At 39.3% G+C, this 22,905-nt stretch overlaps 1 protein-coding gene and 1 long non-coding RNA gene across 2 annotated transcripts in view; one reads left to right on the top strand and one right to left on the bottom strand.

The window, feature by feature from the left end:
- Window positions 1-1,563: 1,563 nt before the first annotated feature.
- Window positions 1,564-22,905, bottom strand: part of itga1 (integrin, alpha 1) — a 61,798-nt gene continuing 40,456 nt past the window's right edge. The window contains exons 5-30 of the mRNA XM_004549724.3: window positions 21,271-21,382; window positions 19,161-19,288; window positions 18,277-18,425; window positions 17,797-17,947; window positions 17,540-17,714; window positions 16,729-16,802; window positions 15,272-15,419; window positions 13,613-13,758; window positions 12,448-12,588; window positions 12,103-12,354; window positions 11,771-11,901; window positions 10,905-11,080; window positions 10,651-10,802; window positions 8,589-8,696; window positions 7,501-7,580; window positions 7,018-7,141; window positions 6,851-6,931; window positions 6,672-6,748; window positions 6,407-6,505; window positions 5,332-5,434; window positions 5,091-5,204; window positions 4,910-5,011; window positions 4,725-4,832; window positions 4,445-4,543; window positions 4,214-4,327; window positions 1,564-3,585 (exon numbers count right to left, since the gene is read on the bottom strand). Coding sequence (XP_004549781.3) covers window positions 3,529-3,585; window positions 4,214-4,327; window positions 4,445-4,543; window positions 4,725-4,832; window positions 4,910-5,011; window positions 5,091-5,204; window positions 5,332-5,434; window positions 6,407-6,505; window positions 6,672-6,748; window positions 6,851-6,931; window positions 7,018-7,141; window positions 7,501-7,580; window positions 8,589-8,696; window positions 10,651-10,802; window positions 10,905-11,080; window positions 11,771-11,901; window positions 12,103-12,354; window positions 12,448-12,588; window positions 13,613-13,758; window positions 15,272-15,419; window positions 16,729-16,802; window positions 17,540-17,714; window positions 17,797-17,947; window positions 18,277-18,425; window positions 19,161-19,288; window positions 21,271-21,382 — 3,201 coding nt within the window. The 3' untranslated portion in view covers window positions 1,564-3,528. The remainder of the gene's footprint in view (window positions 3,586-4,213; window positions 4,328-4,444; window positions 4,544-4,724; window positions 4,833-4,909; window positions 5,012-5,090; window positions 5,205-5,331; window positions 5,435-6,406; window positions 6,506-6,671; window positions 6,749-6,850; window positions 6,932-7,017; window positions 7,142-7,500; window positions 7,581-8,588; window positions 8,697-10,650; window positions 10,803-10,904; window positions 11,081-11,770; window positions 11,902-12,102; window positions 12,355-12,447; window positions 12,589-13,612; window positions 13,759-15,271; window positions 15,420-16,728; window positions 16,803-17,539; window positions 17,715-17,796; window positions 17,948-18,276; window positions 18,426-19,160; window positions 19,289-21,270; window positions 21,383-22,905) is intronic.
- Window positions 9,469-21,867, top strand: LOC143419529 (uncharacterized). The gene is made up of 3 exons (XR_013099524.1): window positions 9,469-9,611; window positions 18,509-18,551; window positions 21,746-21,867. It is a non-coding gene; the product is annotated as an uncharacterized LOC143419529 (long non-coding RNA).

The raw sequence follows: 22,905 nt of genomic DNA, 5'->3' as shown, positions 1-22,905 counted from the left end.
CTTTTAGATGAACTGCTTCAGTGCATACTCCTTATTTTGTCATTATAAAAGAAAACAACAATATATAGCTACACTACAGGACAAAAGTTTTCAGAACATCCCAATTTATTTCCCAGTTATTTATTGCAATTCAAGCTGTTAAAGTCCAATGAATAGCTTAAATGGTACAAAGGTAAGTGGTGAACAAAACGCTAAGGTTACCCAAAAGTGAAAAATAATGTACATTTCAGAATCATAAAAAAGGCCCTTTTCAGGGAACACAAAATGGGTAAACAATTTAAAGCTGCTCTGCAGCAATGGAGGTTCAAAAACTGATGCTACTAATTCCTACAGATGTTCCAATTTTTCTGAATTACTTACAACCCCCTTTGACTGCATAAAATCAGTGTTGAAACACACTGTGGTACCATACCCTCGTGAGCATCAGTTGAACAGTATTGTACTGCAGAAAGTAGTGTGTTGCTACAAAAAGGGCTAGAAAAAGGCAATTAACAATGGAAGAGAGACCGACCATCATAACACTTCAAAATGTAGGTCTTTCCTACAGAGAACTTGCAAAAAAGTGTCAGTGAGCACAGTTTCCTTTACCATCAAAAGGCACTCAGAAACTAGGGCAAACTGTCACGGGAAGCGGTCTGGCAGACCCAAAGCCACAACTGAATCAGAGGATGAGTTTCTGAGAGTTAACAGCTTGTGTGATACTGCCTATCATCACAGGACAACAGCTTCAAGCACAGCTTAATAGTGGTGATAGTAAGCAAGCCTGCGTTTCACCTGTGAAGACAAGACTTCAAGCTGCAGGTTTGACAGGACGAGTTGCAGCACGAAAGCCACTGCTAACACGTCAGAATAACACAAAGAGGGTTGGGCCATGAAACACCGCCGTTGGACTACTGAAGACTGGAAGAAGGTATCATGTTCATCACGTTCATCCAGTCACATGGTACGAACTGAAATTAACCCACAGGTTATGTATTTATGCATGAAGACATGCTTGAGACCACCTGAAGTTTGAGGTTGGCATGGTTGATAGTGTTGGTCTAAGTATTTTAGAAACTGATGATGTGAAAGTTTACTGGGATTTTTCTGCAAACACCTCTAAGGTTTACACAGAATCATCATAAAAAGAGAAGATAACCATTGAGTGGCAGTTCTCTGGATGATGAATGTATAACCAGACTGCTTTGAGATGATGGATCCATCTGGCCTTGTGTCAAAGGTTCTGGTTGCTGGTGGTAAAATGGTGTGGAGGATAATTTCTTGGCACACTTTGGGACCTTCAGTACCAACGAATCATCATTTATACACCACAGCTACCTGAGTATTGTTGCTACCCATCTTCTGATGGCTGCTTCCAACAGGATAACACCATCTGGCAAATCTCAAATCATTCTTGAACATGATAGCGAGTTCACAGTGCTCAAATCGCATCCATAATCTCCAGATCTCAATCAGTAGAGCACCTTTGGGATGTGGTTAATGACAGATTGGGAGCAGTGTATTAAACAGATCACAGTTCTGATGCGTGCTTTGTCTGAACAAAATGCAAGAGAAATGGTGATGTTCTTTATAAAAATTATTTATTTTTTTGTACATCAGATTCAGTTCATATATCTGTGCTAATGAGGACACATACACTCTGACAAACCAGTGCATTACAGTGAAGATTTCACAGCAGTGTAGAAGGCTGGGCTGGAGCTCACTTTGCTTGCTACAGTTCCTCGGAGTTGTGATCTGTAAGTAAGCTCTGACTGAACAAAGAGAGGTGAACTCCACCCTCGTGCGTGAACCCAACGTGGCCACACAATCCAAAAATTGCCTAACAGCTACACATTCTCTATATACAATTTATTACATGTGCTTTAATGTCACCAGTGGAGTGAGAGCTGAGGAGTATTAAGAAACAGAAGAGCTGCCTCTTATTGTTGCTTATTTCCCTCAGCATTAAGACATAGTTATGAGGGGAAAACGCTACAAAAAGAGGCTAGAATATGTTTCTCCTCAATTCAGATTATAATCTCTTCTAAAATATCGGGCAGCTGTGCAAACTTTGGAAACAAAAAGGTACAAATAAGGTACTTTAAAGCAAGAGAAAGCCTAGAGTGTGCTATGCTTTGTGCACACTACAGCCACCAGAGAATCCCTTTACAACACAGAGGAAACTAGTGAACAGTTGGACATATATTTCTAAACTGGATGATTATTAAGTTCCTATTTTGCAAGTTAAAAGGAAATCAAAGTATCTGCTGTGATATCTCAGCCTCGGCATTCAGAACACAGTCATTCAACAGGTTCGAAATATCATTTTCAATCAAATGAAACCAAAATAGTGGATACAAACCCTCGTCTTTATATATATATATATTTCACTACGGAGTAATTATACTTTCAATACTTTTAATCAAAAAATACCATTATTTACATATCTGCATACATCTTAGCACTGAAAATGTGACAAAAGCCATATCATTTTCTCGAGTGTAAATTGTGTATATTTATGTCATTATTCATGATATTTGTAGCACCTGAGCAAAATCATTTCTCTGACCACCGATCTGAAAACCCCCCAAAAAACAAACAAACATTAAATTAAATCCAAACACGATCCTGTACATGTTAAGCTTTACATTTGTGACCAGATATATTTACAGTACAATCAAAGATTTGGATTTTGAGGACGCGGCAGTCTGTATCTCCATGGTAACCGAGGTGATGACAGATTAATTACAGACTGCAACTTTTCTTAAGTAAAAAAATAACAATTGCATTCAGGTTTTGGTCTTTAACAAACATTTTGACATTAAAAATGTGCCATTTTATACTGTTTAAATTCAGCAAGAACAACAACTACTTAATACCTAATACAGTGTTTCAAAAACCTAATCAAGCAAAAGAGTTTCACACAAAGGTGTAAGCTATCAGACAGACTGGTCCAACACACGGAAAGTTCACATATTGTCTCAGAAGCGTGCATAAAAGTAGCAACTTTGGATCCTCATTGTGAAAAAACCTGAGTACTTTTTTTGCCTCTAAAGCTGGAGTGCAGCTGCAGGAGCTCTGAAGCCTTTGGATTTCTGCTGTATGTCACAGAGTTAGTTGGTTAGATGGTGCTTTTTTGGCCAACTTGGTGCCTTGCAAGTGATGGTCTCCTCCGTCCCGCCTCTGGCTCCTCTTCTTGAACTGCTTGATGGGACTTGATGCGTACTGTTACTGTTTGTTGGTCATGTTGAACAAATAGCATGTGCAAATACTTCTGTATAGTCAGTGTGTCCGTCTCCGCGTGTGAGCCACTTTCATTTCGGCTCCAGTGTTATAATCTAGCGCTTGGAAAATCAAAGAGTTTAGAAGTATTTGCAAGCTTTACCTGATAAATGCCAGTGCAGGAATCAGTGAAGATAATGCTGTTTGTGTTGTTTTGTTTTCCAGGCAGTCAATCTGTCACAGCACTAATATCAGTGGGTCTTATGGCGTTTCCTATGTCTGTCTGTTAGTTTGTAGGTCCTGATGGTGGGTGGCTGTTTGGATACGTCACTCTGCCTCTTCCTCCTTTGGATAGTCCCTGGATTTTCTCTTGAAAAAGCCAAACTGGAAGAGCAGAAAAGTGAGTCACAAAACCACTTAAAACAGAAAAGGATACTTTGACATTTTTGGACATATGCTTATTAGCTTTCTTGCTGAGAGTTTCTGTCATCATCTGTCTTAAAATCAGGATTAAAGCATAAACTTTACATAAACCATCTTGTGGTTACCACGATTTTCCCTGCTAGCGCTATGGCCGTACATGTTTTGGCTTTTTGGAGCCAGAAGTGATGATCTTGAGACAAAAGTTTTATCAGCTAACAATATAAAGCCCAAACACACATAGCCATTTGAAACACTTAAGTTTTTTAGGCATCCATCCATTCTCTTTCACTTATCCAATTCAGGGTCCAGGGGGGTTGACAGGAGCCTATCCCAGGGTGAGAGTCGGGGTACATCCGATGGTACAGGGCTAACAGAGACAACCATTCACACACCTATAGGCAATTTATAATCCTCAATTAACCTAATCCTGCTAATTGCATGTTTTCGGACTTTGCAGGTACTCTGGAGAGAAGCCACCACTGTGACGTAGCAAGCTAACCACTATTCCACCACAATTCTTTTGAGTGTGCTCTGCAGTGACAAGATGTCACACGGTCACAATGATTTGAAATAGTTTGCAGAATATTACCTTCCACAGAATGAAGATAACGAGTGCTAAGATGAGCAGTCCTATCAGGATACTGATGATAATGATCCAGAACGGGATTCCTCTGACAGTATCTTTGGAAACCTGGATACTGACCTGTTTAGAGGAAAAATACAGTACATACTCTAAATATGCACATATATGTAAACATACATAAGCATTTAATGATAATGAGATGTCACATGCTTACTATACCAGAACCTTCTGACTTACACTTCTGGTCATGTCGTTGCTGTTCACTTCAAACACGTCCTCCTGCTTCCTGATGTCCAAAGTCCCGTTCACCACCAAGTATAGACCGGAAAACTCGCTCTGTAAAGATAGATATTTAAGTATTTTATTTCCTTTCTGTCCATCAATCAGACAGCTGTCAGCCTGCTTTTTTTCCAATACTATATTGTATTTAATATTTATCGCAACCCATGAGAAAGAGCTGGTCAGAGAGAGCCAGACAAGCCAAAAGCACCCAGCGACGTCGCATCTCAAAACGTACCTCGATAAACGTAGGTTTCCACAATCTGAACGCCACGTTGAGCTGAGCGATCTTTTGGCCTTCAGAAATCGAGCAGTTAAACGATTCAAACTTTGTGTGGCTGTCTTGCTGCAGAGGAAATTAAACACGTAAGACGGGTGCAGGAAGAGTTCAGCGATCTGTAGAACACGAATGTCATCACTCACCAGCAGGTAGTTACTGAGCGTCTCTTTTTCCACTTTCACCTCTTTAACCTCTGAGGAGTTAATTTTAAAAGGATCGATCTGTCCTTTTGTGTCACACATCATCTGCAGAGTAGGGAGAAAACGACACGGACGTTGGTCTGTTTCTTCGCATACGCTTGCATATCCATGGAAGCACACTTACATTTGAGTAGGTGACGTGCGTCAGGTACAGTAACGTGTTCTTCCTCGGAGACTCAAAAGGATATTTCACTTCAAGGCCAAGGGTTGGAGTCACCCCGTCATGTAACTTTTCCACCTGAGGACATGTGAGACACAGAAAAGGAGTGGAATTCATATTACCGACACCCTGCGCCACATGTGAACTAGAAGTTCTGTGCTTGTATTATAAATCATCCAAAATGATCACTGCGTGCAGATGTTACCGTGTAGGTGATGTTGACCTCTTCTCCAATCATACTGAAGTCACTGAATTCCGAGGGGTACTTATCCTCTTGTGTTATTTCAATGTGGTTGTTCAAAGGCGACCTGAAAGGGACATCCTTTTTACATCCTTCACTTCTCAATCAGAGCTTCAGACGCAAAATGATGTGTCTAATAAAGTTATAGGAAATAGAACCAAAAGTCTAAAAAAAGTACACTCTTGAGGTCTTCCTAATTCCTTACAGTCCAACTTCACTAATGCTGAATAAGCCATCAGTCTATGTGCATTAACTTTACCTGCATTAACATATTTAGGCCACTTGCTGGCAGCACAAGATGCAAACAAAGGCAAATATCACCTTCCAAACATTTTGAAAGGATGTCAATACAACATTCATTCTTCTTTTAACCCCATTTTACAGCCTGAAAAAGGTCAAGGGTCAAACTATGTGTGAGAAACCCTAAATAACCTTAAAGTAAAAGCAATTAATGAATTCCACTGACTTTATTAATCAATAAATGTTTTGTTTTTTTGTTTATTCTTCTTATTACTTAGTAAATAAAAGCTGCTATATTAGACCACAATTCTGCCACACCTGTCCTACATTACCAGCAGTGGTAATTACCAAAATCATGTTTCTATAGTGGTTAATCCAGCAGTATCGATCAGCTTTTAAATCTAAATGACATTTTTAATACTAAAATATAATAATTGTTGTCGTTCATGAATTGAAAATGAGTTTGAGTGGTTGAATGTTATGTGTTTATACATTTCCATATACAATCACATCATTCACAATCCCCAGACTACAAATCCAGATGACGGTGCCGTTATCGTTACGTGCATGTTGGCGTGCATCGTAAGCTCCTGGCTTGGTTAACAAGGAGGGAAACACAGCACAATGACTGACTCGGTTGTGGTACTAACACCTTTTTATTCCAATATAAAAGGAAATGCTAATATTATTATTATCATCATCAATAATATTGGAAACTTTTACTTGTCTGGCTAAAAAAAAGAAAAGAAAAGTGAATAATGTAGCTTTAATGCAAAGGTGTCGATTCACAGCTACTCACTTTACATCTACTTTGAACGTGAGTCCAAGTTCATACTTGACAGGGATGGAGATAGTCGCTCTGTTGTCGTGCATGGTAGAGAAATCTTCTTCATTGTCACTACAAAAATACAATTTACATGCATACGTAAAATTAACAGAACATCCATCCACCATTTTGGACAATTAATCACAGAAATAAGCAGAAACAAATCTTTTTCATCCTTTTTTCCAGAATTATTATTATTATCCTGATGATGTGCAGAAAGATGGAGGGATCCTCTCACCTTGTAGCTGTCACGGTGAACTCAATTTCCTCCTGAAAATATTTGAGATTCACCTCAAATTTCACTGTTATTGTTTCCTGTGGATTTGACATCAAACCATAGGTTTAGTGAGCAGAGGTAAAGAAATATTGTACAGGTAAGATGTTTTACGGATCCTGCACAAGGCAGATGAAACTAACCTCTTCGTTGTTTCCCAAGAAGGGGTACCCCACCTCAATGCTCACTTCGGTGTCATTTACAGTGGTCGTCTTTGTATCTGGCTGAAGAGTTGTAGTCACAGAATTACACGCATTGCTTCAGTCCGTAAAGTCAAGTAGCGCAGAGAGAGGAGGGAAAGGGTTCTTACCTCTACGTTCACAAAGTTGATGTTTTGTGTAAAGTTGATTTTCACGTTGGTGTTATAAGCTTTGTCTTTGAGGTTTTTAACGGTGATATTCAAATAAATGATTTCCTTTTCTTTGATCAATTTACTGGAGAAGTACATAAAAAATAAAAAGTCAGAACGGTTGGATGCGATGCACACACATCAACACAAGGGTGCAGTCATACTCTGGATACTCTGGACTCGGCTGAATGACTCCAAAACTACGACTTACAACACATCAAGTAACAACTCTGATATGAGAAAGAAATAGTACAGAATAACATTCAAGAAAAATATATATGTGTATAAATATACACAAACCCATTTCTGAAAAAGCTGCAATTCATTTAAATTCCTGTATTTAACTGAAACCGGTGCAAACACGGAAACAAATGCTCAAACTAAGATCTGTCATGCTCGTTTTTGGTTTTATAACAACGATATAATAATAATAATTCCACTAACCTTTGCTCATCACATTTAGCCTTCAGGGAGAGGTCAGGAACGCACGTCTGAGTTTTGTTTCCACAGTCCATTAAAGTAATCTACAAGACATTTTTAAGAAAATAACAAATTAAATATTTCCAAAAGCTGCATTTTTACTTGGCCTTGCAGAATGATGCTTGTACGAGTTCAAGATCTGTACATACAAGATGACTGCGTGACTTCACAACTACTTTGCAAGCCAATCGTGGTAAAGACTCAAACTCTCATAGCCTCATATTGAAGTATGAATATACTCAGTCCAGTAGATAACTTGTGAAATTAGCAATAAGAATGAAAATAAGCTGCATGTTTGTTTGCACCCCTGAGAAGACGTGTTCCTTTAGATGACCTTCATTTCCTTTGCCTTTCCCCCCTGAGAGTGTTTCAGGCTCACAGTCGCATTTGTTCCCATTCCTAATAGTCTCCCACTGGACTGATAAGATCAACAGTATCTTCTCTCCCAAAAAGGATGGGATTGGAATATCATTTGCAGTGCAATGTCAAAAGAAAAACACTTCCGTTTGATAACTTCCTCTTCTCTGGGTGTTTGTCCCCTTCTCTTCCTGTCAATAACAATAACAGGAGAGGTCCCCGTGACGCAGCATGAGGGGAGACGGGATCTGCAACATATGTGGTTGTGCGTTTACGTGTGAGCAAAGATAACAATGCGACTAATGCGTACGGGCTTTAAATGCATTTTCTAGTGCATGCTGAAGCTGAATCCTCCTGTGATGTTTCCCAGCTTTGTCGGGAAACATCACGCACTCCAACCAATAATCTGGGAACCCTCTTGTTAGAGGAAATATGCATGTGGGGGTGTGGGAAGATGGTCCTGGCTGCTGGTGCTGAAGCACTAATGGGGGCTGAAACTGAAGGATGGTAGTCAGCTGTTGCAGAAGCTAATGCACTGTATCAGCAGCCAGAAAAGAAAACCCGTGTCCTCGCTACGGGATTATAAAGACAGACCGGGGTCAAATTCTTCCTGTCTGCAACTTTAAATGTTCTGCTTAGTGTAACTAGTCGATTATTTTACTAAAAGAAACCATAAGTGATATAAGTGGTCTTACATTGGCATTGATGGATTTGGGAAGACTTTCATCCAGCACAGGACCTTCTTCATCAGCTTTTCCGAACTCCACAGACACAGTCAGAGGTCCTCGGAAGTCTAGCCGTTCCTGGGATAGCGGACGATGAGGCAAAGCAGGGAGGAAAATAAAAGGCAGAGGGAGAAAAAAAGTGAAGAACAATGGAGGACTTTAAGGTCAAAATTCACTGGCTGCTTTCTGACGCTGAAGCTTTGCTGCATCAACTGCAAACTGATTCTTTCAAAACAAATGTGGTAAAATGGTGAGTTGAACACTGAGCTGTGTAATGATATGAGGAATGCTTTCTTGGCACAGTTCACTCCCTTCAAGTCAATCACAGCTTAGATTGCACAGCATATCTGAGTACTGCACCTGACCTTTGTCACCCCCTTTTAGACACTATTTAAGGTCATCTAGTGGCTACTTCCATAATGCCCCTGTTTTGATTCTCTGGAAGAATTGAAGGCGTTTTCAGAGCAAATGAAGTCTCCAGTGTTGCTGTGCAGTCCTTGATAAAGTGTTTGCCGAGTCTATTTGCAACACTTTGCTGGAAAACCATTCAGCATTTCACTTTAAGCCAGGGGTGGGCAACTCCAGGCCTCCAGGGCCAGTGTCCTGCAGGTTTTAGATTTCACCCTGGGTCAACACACCTGAATCACAGGATATGTTGAGGAGGTCATTTAGCCATTTAAATCAGCTGTGTTGGATCAAAGACACATCTAAAACCTGAAGGACACCAGCCCTCGAGGCCTGGAGTCACTCACCCCTGCTTTAAGCTAAAAGAAATGTCAAACGGATGGTAGAGCAAAGGTCAGAGGTATTTGGATTGGTCCTCTGGGGATTATAAGAGTCAGCGTAAACTTTTGCTCCTGTCCATTTAGGAGATGTTGAGGCAGTGTTTTCACTGGTTAAAAGAAAGCATCATCATGGTGGTAGCAAAGTCCTTCATCAAAGCCGCCAAAAAAGCAACACTCGCTAGCGCCACGTACGTCAGGACAGACACAGGTTTGTGACAGTCTCTGCTACTGAGAAAAAAAGCAATTTACCAAAGTAACTGAGATTTATTTGTGTTTGTGCGATTGTGCAAAGCCTTCATATGATGGACACACGCAGATCCAGTTTGAAAGAGGTGTGTCACATTGAGGCGCTGCCTATGATGAAGTCCTTCTTGAGACCGTTCCAAATGCTGATTAAAACTCAAAGGACGCTGATGAAGAGCTTTTAACATGAAAGTGCCGCATTTACAATCAGCAACACTGAACTGCACAGACTGTGCCTGTTGCTTAAACAATTAGAAACCACACTGTTTATATTTTTCAGAATTTCAGTCACTGATATTAACTTTATTTGTATTTTAACTGATGCTTTAGCAGAGACAAATATAGACGCGACGCTTCTTCCGTGCTTGTTAAATTCTCGACCTCTGCCTGAGGACAAGTGGGAAGTCTCTGGTCTGACTTGCACACTTGAACAGAGCAGGTATTCATACTCAACATACATAATAACAACAGCTGTTTCCAACGATTAGCTCCTCTTTCCTTCACTAAAGGGTTAGCCAGTCAGAGAAATCCATGGCTGGCACGAATTCCAGGAAGCAGAAGCTGCCCAAGAAGACGCTTGGTTTTAAAGTAGGTGGTACAGCAAAGGTTTAAAAGCTTTTAGCAGTTACAGGTAAAAGTAGTCAATGGATCACTACCTAATTCACCTTCTAATTCACTCTAATCACTGTTTCATCCTCACTCCTTTCTCTAAGTGTCTCCAGATAATTTATCGGCCAGTGCGGCACAAGGTTTAAACGGAGCATGCTTTGATCAGGACGGGGTCTGTTTCATGTTAGGTCTTCCTGCTCTGCATAGGACAGCTTTACCCTCCCTCCTCTCTGGCTAACAGCCCTAAAACACCATTAACATTTCCAGGAAGCCCTGAATATAACTTTCACTAATGAGCAGCGCAGCAACAAAAGGAATCCACTTGAATGTTGTGTTTAGTAAATGCAGACTGAAAATAAAGTCAGACTTTGTACAGGTAAGAAAACACAACTTGCCGACATCATGAAGGTTTTCTCCATGCATTCTTTCGTTCCGTCCATGATGGTGAACTTCTGTGTAGTCCTGCGGTCATTTTTTAAATCTTTGCTAATAAATGAGGCCCTGGATGTGGCACGCAGACTGTCCAGTGTTATAGTATAGGTCATATCTACAAGACACAAGAAGTTTTTTTTTTTTTTTAATGTGGTTATAAAGAAGAAAAATAAGGGAGAAAAATTGCAGAATCAAGTTGGTTTGTTACATGACTCACTTGCAGTTGTTTTTACAGTCGGCTGGTTGGATTTGACTCTGTAGGTAAAGCACAAGTTGGTCTTCGCACAAATAGATTTCCTATTGCCGTGTTCACACTGGTGCTCAATCTGCTGGAGGTTGACTTTAGAGGGGTTGAAAGTCATGCTGGCATGCAGCTCTGCAACATCTCTGGACCTGGTAACACAAATGAAATGCATTAACTACTAGAATACAAAGCACGCAGGAATAGTGCGTGTGCAGTTCAAGCACTGCACATCCTGCACACAGTACTGCAACGAACCACAAAGTAGTACGTTATAGCAGCACGTTAAATAGATGATGTCACTGATGCAGTCAGAGTAGAATAAATAAGTTTTCACAAAGGAAGGAACTAATGCATCTTGAGAATAAAACTTGGCTTCAGTTCTCAGCATCCAAATGTTAAGCTTTCTAAAACAGAGCCAGCAGTCCTGGAGGAAGAGCCTGCCTGCTGCCAAATCCTTTTTAAACTCTAAGTCACTTGGGAAATGGAGTTTTCACACAGCCTAGTCGAAGCTCTGTCAGTAGAAGCTGTGGGAGAAAGTCTGCCTTGGAGGTTAAATCATGCTGTTGGCTTCAAAACTTTGTGGGCTGAGGATGTATGCTGCTCTCCAACTGTGAAGTATGTTGCGGGGGCTTTTAAAAGAGAAATCACGAGGAGGTTGATGGTCACCAGCCTACAACCCCAGTGGGACATGCACAGCTGTCTAAACCCTGATTAATGCAATGGAAAGTGGACATGTATGCTGTCTTTGGGCTGCAGCGCTGCTGCTGCTGTTAACGATTGAAGTGGAATGTGTGGTTTTTGCAGTGAATGTTTGTATGTGAGGATGGGCCACGACTCACCAGAACAGCGAGGCCCCTCCCAGACCTCCTATAGTGATATCAGTGATTCCATCTCCATTTAGATCCATGACTCCATGTATGGACTGACCAAAGAATTTCACCTTTTCGCCATCGCCACCTGCAGGAATATGCTGAGGACACAGCAACAAACAAAGCAGGGGATATTGAGGCAAAACTGCAGTTAATTTAAATCCATTGTGGTTATAATAGTGATGCTAACTTGGGTAAACAGTATTTGCACAGAGCGGAAGCATCTGTAGCCTTATCTAAAGTATACTGTAATGAAAACAACAACAACAGATCTTTCAGTATTATAAATTCCATCTTCTCACCTGTACAAATTTCTTTTTGAGTGATTTCTGGTCTCCGTGATAGATGTAGACAGCTCCTCTGTGGTCATTTTCAAAAGGCGCACCAATCGCCACATCATTATACCCATCAAGGTTAAGATCTGTCACTGCTGCAATGGCTGTACCAAACCGGGCGCCGCACGGCTCATTTTTATTGGTGCAGCCGGCTGATTGGAGCGTACAGCAGGACTGATTAATAGGCTTTAAAGTATACTCATGCTTAAATTTGTTATTCTGTAACGGAGGAAAAACAAAAAAAGCTCTTTTATTTTGTGACTTTTAGCAGACGTCTGGCAAAAGTTATCCGACTGAACTAATTTTCTGTACCTTGAGCCTGTAGACGTAGACTCGTCCCTGCTCATCTTTTTCTGGGCCCATGTACATTGGAGCTCCAACCAACAGCAGGTCAGTCAAGGAATCCTTATCCACGTCAACAGTCTGAAGGACGCTGCCAAAGTAGGAACCAATCTGCGCAAAGCCCCAAATCATCTTTCAGTGTTTACTCCACTGAATTCATTCAACTTGCACATTATATGCAGTAAGCAGTGAACCCAGAGAGCCCACATTAAGCCACAGACTAATATAATATAAACTAATATAGCTGAATGCTCACAAAGAATTTGGTGCATCTTGTCCTGAATATATAAGACATAAATATGCACACATTTACAGGCATAGTCATCAATATTTATATTATTGTGCTTTTATGTATTTATTTACTATTTATTGATATATTGTAAGCTATCTAAGGAGCTGGGAAAGAAAAGCGTCTGGACTTCTTTAAGTTGCTTGAAGACGTTTCACCTCTCATCCGAGAAGCTTCTTCAGTTCAAAACTGAAGAAGCTTCTCGTATGAGAGGTTGTTATATTACTGTTTAGTGTGTCTATATTAAATATGTTGCACATCACTTGTTTTGGGGTTTTTTTTTGCATTATTTTATTTGTGTTTGAATCAGGCTGATGACTTGTCATACAGGCACATTTTGTAGCCATATTTTAAAAACTGCTCCTTTATAGCGCACTATGGACTAAACATAGTGTTGCTTGTGTTATTGGGCACTTCCTTTTGCCAGGAACGAATGGCCTGGAGCCACTTACTGACCATCTGCCCAACCAGTCCTTGGAGTTCTCTCATTGGCCAATATCCATGTGGATGTGTTGCTGGATTTTCTAAAAAAAACCCTTTTCAGACTTTTTCCTCTACTGCGAGCTCAGCAGATGTAAATGAAGCTATTGTTTCTATAAATAATGGCTTATGTGAATGATGTGTTTTTACAGTGGCTCTGATATGTAAAACACAACAGCGGACAAGGTGTGTTTTCTATTAATTACTGTGTTTTGCATCTTTCCCTTTCTTTTATTATTTTCCTTAAAGACACATGTGTAATTAGCTTAAGATAGAAACTGCGAGTTACCATCTTTAAGCTTCTCACATCTCCAGTGCAAAAGCGCCCTGAGGAACTGAGGCTAGCCAAGCCTGCCAAAGACTCACCTGTTCTCCTTTCAGTATCTGTGAGATGACGATTCTGTTGTTTTCATCGAGTCGGTAGATAACAACGCGGCCGGTGTGGTTGTACCGCGGTGCACCTGTGATGTACAGCTCTCCCTCAGACGTGGATGCTGACTGCACATCATACCCTGCGGAGAGTGCATTTACAAGCACGTTTTTTCAATCCAAACAGTACGAACCTTCAGGAGTGTCACAAAAGTATCTGCGATTTACGATTTCTCTAGAAAAAAAATGCACCCTCGCTCTGTTTATGGGATATTTTTAATGCCTCCTCTGGCAGCTGTTTACTTCTGCGTGTGAGAAGGAAACTGTAAAACACTGGAAAGGAACACACACCCACTTAGAAAAGCGCACCGCAGCTCTGCGTGCTGTAGCCTGAGCATTCGGAACGAGCATGTGCCAACAGCTGAGTTTATAGTGTGCGAGCTACCAGCGCTCCATCTAATGACATGTTGATTAAATAACTTGATACTAAGATACCACGGCTGCTTTACGAGCCATAAAAGGCATCAGCATGGAGCGACGAGCCTGTGTATTATTATTTATGTGACACAGAGAACAGAATCTGCTTTCGAAGTCAGACAAATGACGTACCTATTTTCCCCCTCACAGCAGAAACTTCCATATTTATTCTGCAACTTAATTTTACATCAGAAACACTTAGATCAGATCTAGGTTGGTGGAACAAAAAAAGGTGTGTATTCCATGTATTTTAATTCAACGTGCTAATTTTTTTTAGCTTTAACTTGCTTAAGATTGATATACTTTAAGAAATTATTAACATATATAATCTAAATAAATAAATAAAGCGTACAGTCAAAGAAGAGGAGAAAACAGGAAGACTGTTAATCAGGCAGTTATAAACATGAAGCAAAAATATTTTTGTAAACTGAAATACATGAAACCAAAGTTTATTCATCAAATTAATTAATTGCTAAAGTCATTTTTTAAATTTTATTTATTTATCATGACTTCATGTAATTCTTCAGACTCCCCAAATGCAATAAACAGAAGTATACACATACACGGCTAGTCCTGATTCTCCATATTAAGGGAAAACAGAGAATGTAAGCCTTTTTACTTTTAGGCTGCTTTAAATGAGATTATATCCAACAAACACAGCTAGTACTTAAAGTGGCCTGTGGAGCTTTATAGCAAAGTAGGCCTGGATATTTAGATGGTAATAAAAGCATCATAAAAAGCAGCAGCAGTAGCATTAAAACTATTCATAAATTTGGTTCCATAATTGACATAAATACATATGAGAAGCCAAAGGTACATATTATAAATAGCCTCCTGAGTAGATTTACATTTTTTTGCACTGTATTAGTAATGTTGTTAGAATATTTTATTCCTAACAAACTCTGACCCCTTCATTTTTAAGGCTAAATATGTATAATATGTAAACATGTTAAACACGTTTCACCAAAAAACATTTAAACAAAGTCTCTTTTATAGTAAAGGCTGCTATTTTGCATCTAACAGCACTAACGGGTAATGTAAGTACACAAGAGCAAGTGTTGTGCAGAGGAACTCACTTAAAGGTCAGTTATTATATATTTTTTTTAATCCATGAAGACTTTAAATTTATATATCAGTGACATTTAAAGGAACTATAAATTTTATTAAGTTTCCACTCACCGAGGTACGCGGCCAGCCTTTCATTCCTAGCCTCTTTCAGTGGGTCAAAGAAAGCATCTTTCCCTGGAACCACGTCTCCTCCAGGAGTGTACATTACCACTGTCCCGTTCCATTCATAAGCTCCCACTGCTCCCAGTAACACACCTTCCTAAGGGAGACAACAGACAAATATGTGGTGGAAAAAATAACCCAATCCTTTATTTAAGCAAAACAGTGGCTCCATAGTGTAGTGGTTTACACATCTACACTAACAAGCAAAATATCCCTATAGAAATTTTACTTTGAGGTAGACTCTGCATTTCATATACACTACTTAGCCCCTCAAATGTAGTGGTGGTAAGCAGCAGCAGAGTGCAAGCATCACAAAGTTATATTTAAGTTCTGCACTTGTGTGAATGCTCTTCATCAGAGACCTTCAGGATCCCAAACAATCAAAGTTGCACCGCTGATGGGTGCTTTTCACAACTTTCTGTTATTATAGTTTTTTGGAATCTGTTTGGTAGCAATATTATGCAAAAGTAATAATAAAAAAAAATGAAAAAATAAAATAAAAAATGATACTATGGCACAAATCCAGATTACTTTATTTTTAAATGTAAGAAAGAGCACTGACTTTGGCATACGACTGTGGCCTTTAAGTGCACATTAAGTGCAACTTAAAAGTACAGCTATTGATCCCATAATAAAATAACAAGCATATACGGTATATTATTTCAAGTGAATATATCTATCGCTCTTTTTTGTCCAGAGGCAGCACAGTTAAGTAATAGGAATGGGAGGGGTTGCAACAGGACATGACATCTTTCATTAGCCACAACAAAGTGCGTCGAGTGGCTCTTTCCCACTAATGACTGCTAAAGTGTGGCGTCACATGTTTAGGATTCAGTACTATGACTCAGCTTAGGAGCCAATTCAGAGTAAGAGAGAGTCAGAGGAGATAAGAGCAGGAGGAGGAACATAAAAAAGGGGCGTTTTTTTTATTACATGCAGGAAATAGATACTGAATTTATCCAATCAGCCTTCTGACTCAACATCCCTTACAGACTTTTCTGCTGTGTACATCTTTCATTTGCTTTCCGACTCACATACAGTCAGACACGATATTGCCAGGATATCACAGTGAGCAATTCTCAAGTTTCCCAAAATTAACCCACAGAGCTGAATCACCAAACAGCTGTAGATGGACCAGAGATAACAATGCGGTATTGTGTCGGGATGAGTTCAGCAGTTAACTTCCTTGCTGATGAATCCATGTCCGTGCAAACAGTTCACTTTGATTCCACAGATAGAGCAACTTATCACTGCTGTGATCTCAAAATATGATTCATCCTTCAGCCATTTGGTGCGGTCTGGGTGCAATAAGTGATTTAGCAGGACCCAACTATTCCTCTGTAAACAATCTATTTGGTAGCAGTTTGGTGTATTAATCACACGTAAACAGTTGGACTGAAACTTACGTTTGAGGTGTGAGCACTAAACCCAGTTTGGGACATCTCCATCTGAATGGGGGAAGTGGAATTTCCACTTGTAGCTGAAGAAAGGGAAATTTCAGTTTAGCTACATGTACATAAACCACAGATAATCACATGTTGTCAAATCTGTTTTTACTTCGAAACATATAAAGAATATGGGTCTGAAACTTAAATATGGGTATCGTTTGAAATTTAGGGAAATATTTGTCTGTGACAGAACTGAAGTAATATCTTATGTTAGCTTAACATGAAGAGGAAGATAATCAAAACGATGGGCATTAATACCGTTTCCATGTGTGCCATTTAATTATTTCTAAAATGAATGTGACCAGTGAGGGGTGGGTCTGACTGTGAAATGCTAACGACTCATCAATCAGAAGTTGATAGCCAGTAAACATACCTTTTTCAACACACCCTGAAATGATGAACTGAGCCCACAAAGTCATTTATAGATGTCTGTGTCGACACGTGTTTGCTCATAGGGGGTTCATATGATTGTTGGAGTTTCCTCTATTATCGTGGGTATTCACAATATAAAACACTCACTTTTGTTGTGAATTGGCGCTATATAAATAAAGCTGATTGAATTGATCATTTGCCTTAAATGTCTTAATTGTTAAATGTGTTCAGCATGTAGTTTTTATTCATACCTATTGGATCTATTTAGGGGGGCAAGGCTAGCTCCTTCCTGCTTTTGTCGGTCTTTGTCGAACTATTTCAACATCCATTTCTTTGACAAAAGTGAAACTGCTAATGTGGCTTCAAGAGCATGCATATTTTGTGTCTATGCGTTTACCTTCCAAGGCCAAAATCCTGCTTCCCAGTGTATCCACAATGTTCACTAAAGCAGCCTCATCAGACACATTGAAGAAGTGGTCTTGGATAGGTTCACTGGAGATATTCTGGATCTCTTTGATAAACTTTTGCACCTCTGATAGAGATTTGTTCTGGCGACCGTAGTCCCCCAAAACCTGTAAACGAGAAAGTACTTAACATTAACGGATAAACTATTCTGACCAAAAACTGAAACATCACAAAATATTTTGTACTCACAGCGATGCCAAATCTCTCAATGTCATCATGCTCACAAGCTTTGATGACCTTTTGTAGATTATAGTAGTCGTGTGATTCTCCATCAGTCACAATCACCATGACTTTCTTAACTCCAGGTCGTGCACCACGCTCTGGCATGAAGGCTTCCTCTCTGAAATGCAATTAACTTCAAAGTTACTCAGACAATCCTGACTTATGCTAGTTTTTTTTTTTCTGACGACACATCAATTGCAACACTATTTTTTAATTTCCTCATAAGATTTGAATTCCATCATGTCTGAAAATTTATCTGCAAGGCCAACTGGAAGGCTTGTGCTATTTTTCTTCTAACAATCTGCCCATGACAATTGTCAAGCAGACTTGAAATGACAGTTTCCTATTCAAATATCCATTAAACCTTGCCAAACCAGAAAGACTCAATTATTAATTGTGGTCAACCGTTGCCGGGTTTGCCCAAATAAGACAGCTAATGTTAGGTACCTGGCAGTATCAATGCCCAGGAAAGTCATCGTCTTGGTGCCAGTGTGCTGAGGAAGTTCTTGGACAAAATCCCGCAAAGCAGGCATGTTGTCAAACTGGCTCAGGTTGACCTGATGACTCACGGTCTCGCCATAAGACACAATGCCCACCTAGAAAACACGCATACATTCACACATTTAACATGTAAACTTTCTCCTACATTAAATTTCTCTCTATGTTCTTCTCTCCTCAGCTTCTCCCCCCAGACAGTCTGCAGAGGATGTGGCTGAGGTCTGGTGAGCTTGATATGACACAATGTTCTTTATACAGACTGCAGAGGACTTCAGCAGCCATGGAAGATTTGACTTCCAACCACTAGACTCCACAGTAGGAAGACTTTCCAGTGCTTCCCTGTGGAAAAGTCCACAAGCTGTGAGCCAGATCAATGTAACCATAAGAAAAACACATTCACAGAGCGATCCAATTCAAGTGGACAGAAATACACTCAGGTTCAAACTTAGTGAGCGAGAGGTTGAATTTACTTTAAAGGCTGTAAAGTGCTCAGTTTATGAACTTTGCTTTATAAAGGGCATCTTACACGTGTGGAAAAATTACATAATGGAGCACAGTAAAGTCATTAAACATAATTACTAACTAATATAATCCTCCATTCATTCCTTTTCTATATCTGATTGATGTTACATAACTATTCCATTTATTCATTCATGTATGGCTGTGCAGCCTGCACTGAACGCACACATAAACCACTCTGCAAACGTCTATAGCCACTCTTTATTTCTTTATTTTTTGAAATGATGGATGGAGTGGGTAAAGGCTTTTTAAAAGTACTGTATATGCAAAGAAAATTGGCTTTTTTAGTTTGTTCTTTAAATAGTGCAACTGACTTGTGTCTGTTTAGGTCCGATCTCAAGTCTCCCAATGAACTTATAGAGAAACTCCTTAATACTCGACCAGGGGTAGATACTGTTAGATCCATCCAGCACGATCACAAGGTCCATCTCCTTCCCGCACTCTGGAACAGAGCCAAAAATGACATTTAATTAAAGGGTACGTTTAGTTTTCAGTTTCTCTCTGTAAGCACTAACAGGGGTGCTGAAAGCTGAGACTGGACTTTTTTCTTTTGCTTCTTTTTACTTTTGGCTAGTCTACACAAGCGTATTTGATTTGGTGATTTTTCTCCTAAGTAAGACATCAGGTTATGTAACACGTTCAGTCTGTTTCCTGTTTACTTGCGCCCACGGTAAACACACAAGCTCCAAATCAAAATGTAATAACGTAGATCAGTGTGTGTGTATGTGTGTGTGTGTGTGTGTGCGTGCGTGCGTTGGTTTATGTACGTATAAGTTGGGGTGAGGGGTTTATAGAGGGTAGCACAATGGGGGAACAAAATGAATATTTCTGTTACAAAATATGGACTTTTTTGTTTTTTTAAGGCTTCTACTTTTGTTTTACTAGGTTACATTACAAACATTATTATTATACAAGAAGAGAATCTGCTAGCATAATAGGAATAGTGAATACAGGAGAAGAACGTGGAGTGGGATGTTGTAAACGGACTTCATTCATCAAAATGTGAAGTTATATTGATCGTGTTGGACAACCTTGTTATTGTTGCCCATTCGAAATGTCTGCTGCACCTACCATACACGCCTAGTTTTTTTTACTGACCATAGCCAAGCATAAGACATTATTATGTCATAAACAAACCTATGCATCCAGACCAAGAGTGGAAATTTGTGTGACAATGTGTCCATAAAATCAAAAGTATGATTTTTCTCTTTAGTAAAATTTGGGTGAAGAATCATTAGGTGACTATTGTGTAATTTTGAATAGGAGGAGTGAACTGTGGAGGGACAAATGGACCCATCGCCATCGCATGTCTTTCAGCTCAGTGAACTAGAAATCAGTTTTACTTCAAAAGGTGACAGACCTGTGTAGTCAATTTACTGCTGTGCATTGGTGGGTGGTAAATGCTGACAACAATTACAATTGCCATTATGTATGTAGCAGATAACACAAATAAAAAGGTACAAAAAAGTCATCCTGGCTTGTATTTTTATTTTTATTCCTATTTATTCTATTTATCCCCTTCGTATATTTTATTTATATTTGTCTCTGTATTTATACATGTGTGTTTGTGTGTGTGTGTGTGTGTATATATATATATATATATATATATATATATATATATATATATATATATATATATATATATATATATAAAACATTCTGTAACTCTGTAACTTCTGTCAGTGATGTGCTTTTTGGAAATCGAATTTCCCAGAGGAACCCACCCGAGGGATTAATAAAGTTCTATCTTATCTTATCTTATCTTATCTTATCTTATCTTATCATTTACCTGTGGAGGAACTAGAGTTGACGAGTTGTGAAATCTGTTGTAAATATTCATTTTAAACCTTCAAACTGTAGAAACCTAACAACTATGATTATATTAATTATAACAATTACTTGAGGCAAGACGTCTGTGTAGGAACAATGTAAGAACTGTATTTCTAAAGTCTTTTTGTTTCATTCAAAACTTTTTTTTACCTTCATTCATTATTTAGAGGATTAAATGAGTATGAGAAGTATACAATAAGTCTGTGTATATGATTATTTGTGGTAAAGTAACAGTGATTCAGAAAACCTGAGGGAATGAAAGAGAAAATGACTGTACGCTGTTTACTCTAGGGTTCTTTCAAAGCTGTTTCCATCCAGGGAAACGCCATGCAAGCCCAGTAAACTGTCTCCTAACTTGGGCATACAATGCAGCAGATGGGCTGGGCTGGACATGAGAGGGATGGGGGGGGGGGGTCGTCACAGACAAGTTTACATTAAGAAGAATGCTCTAATCTCTATGTTCGCTGAGGGAGTGTGAGTTTAAAGTCAGGGTCCTGGGTGGTACTAGTATGACGAGGAGATTGCTATCTCTCAACCCAGACAGACAACTTGTACAGACAGCGTCCTGTCTTGAGCAGATTTTCTGTACTGTACCTTGATATTTTGTAAAAGAGTTGAGGATCTGGAAGGAAGAGCTGACATTCGTACAAACTCCTGAGATGAAATGCTGCGGGCCGCACTTGTAGCCATACTGAGGACCACACGCCTGTGGAAACAGGACACACATGCATACAAACAAACAGAGACTCAAAGGCTGTGACTAGTTAGTTTTCCACTATTATGAGGTCATGGATGAGAGGAGAGCTACTGAAGACAGAAACAAAGAGGAAAGAACGACTCAAACTGAGGATGACATCAAGAGACTATTAAAACCCACAAGAGGTTGATTCAGACTGTTTCTCTCAAGAAAAGGAGAAAAGGAGACAGAACAGAGGAAAACTGCTAAAGGGAGCAGGCCTTTACTTAGAGGGAGGGGTTAAAGTGGATAGAAACAGTCTGGAATGGCACCTTTAATTTACAAGTAATTAAATCTGTTAAGTAACTGACTACATATTATTTTTGCTTCCAGATGATACCCCACGTACATCATCCACACATTTCCTTCTCATTCATAGAGAACAACAACTTCTCCAAAGAAAGCCTTATTGGCTACATCATTTACAAACTCGTGTCCTGGTGGATTAAATGAAGAACACTCGTTATCTTGTTTTTTAGAATTAATAAATGGGGCTGCATAGACTTATTCGGCCTGTATTTTTCATGTATTGATTATAAGATGTTTAGATTATTGATTTATGTGCGTCTATGTAATGTTTTCGTGGTCAATTAATATCTAGATACAGATCTGAGTTGTGTATTATGTGATATAGTTTGTTAATTTTTTGTCTTTCAGTGTGTTTCTGATAGCGTTAATGGTGTGTAATCTATGTATGTGCTTGGAGCAGGCCGTCACTTCTGTATGTTGATGAATTGCTGATCGTTGCTACCTGTGCTCATTATAGCTGTGACTACATGTGTATTAGAAACTCTGAGAAAAGCCATGTGCTGAAATGCTTCTGGGTTTTTTTTCTTGTTGCTGTGATAATAAAGATTTTATACAAGTAGTTGTGAGTACTGAAGTTCTTATTCAAAGACAATGCTAGTAATCCCAGAAACAAAGGCCTGCTTAGCATTAAAGTATCTCATTATTGCTAAAATGCTAACATTTGCTAATTAGCAAAACTGATAGAAAACCTGAGGCTAAAAAAACGCATTAGTTGGAGCAGTATACTTATTAGGATTCATCCTTTGGGGACCATTCAGGTTTGCAGAAAATTCCATAACAATGCATGTAATAGTTCAGGAAAATCAGTGCACCACTGTGATGGCTCAACAGGCAGGCATAATGAGTGGCACGGCTATAAATTAGTATTGTAAATGTTCAGTAAATGACTAAACACACATGCAGTCCAGCTGGTGATTAGATTGTGTTGAAATGTGTTACTAAACTCATTATTTGCTCATTATCATGTCATATGTTTCCTCTGGTAGCCTGATTTATACCAAATGTTTTGGGTGTTCCACCTTATAAATACAGACATGGTGTTGACATGTTGTGTAAATCACATTAAGGGTTTAAACTGCAGCTCCACCTCACATTTCTACATTAGATTTTCATACACGAACCATTCAAGAAGTTGCAAAAACATGCATTTACTGGCGCTGTAGTTTTGACACATTGGTGATCCT

This window comes from Maylandia zebra, linkage group LG7 (genome assembly GCF_041146795.1).
Source record: "Maylandia zebra isolate NMK-2024a linkage group LG7, Mzebra_GT3a, whole genome shotgun sequence".
In the NCBI taxonomy this organism is placed as follows: Eukaryota; Metazoa; Chordata; class Actinopteri; order Cichliformes; family Cichlidae; genus Maylandia; species Maylandia zebra.
Note: the sequence above shows the minus strand (reverse complement) of the source record. Positions and strands in the feature narration are given on the sequence as shown.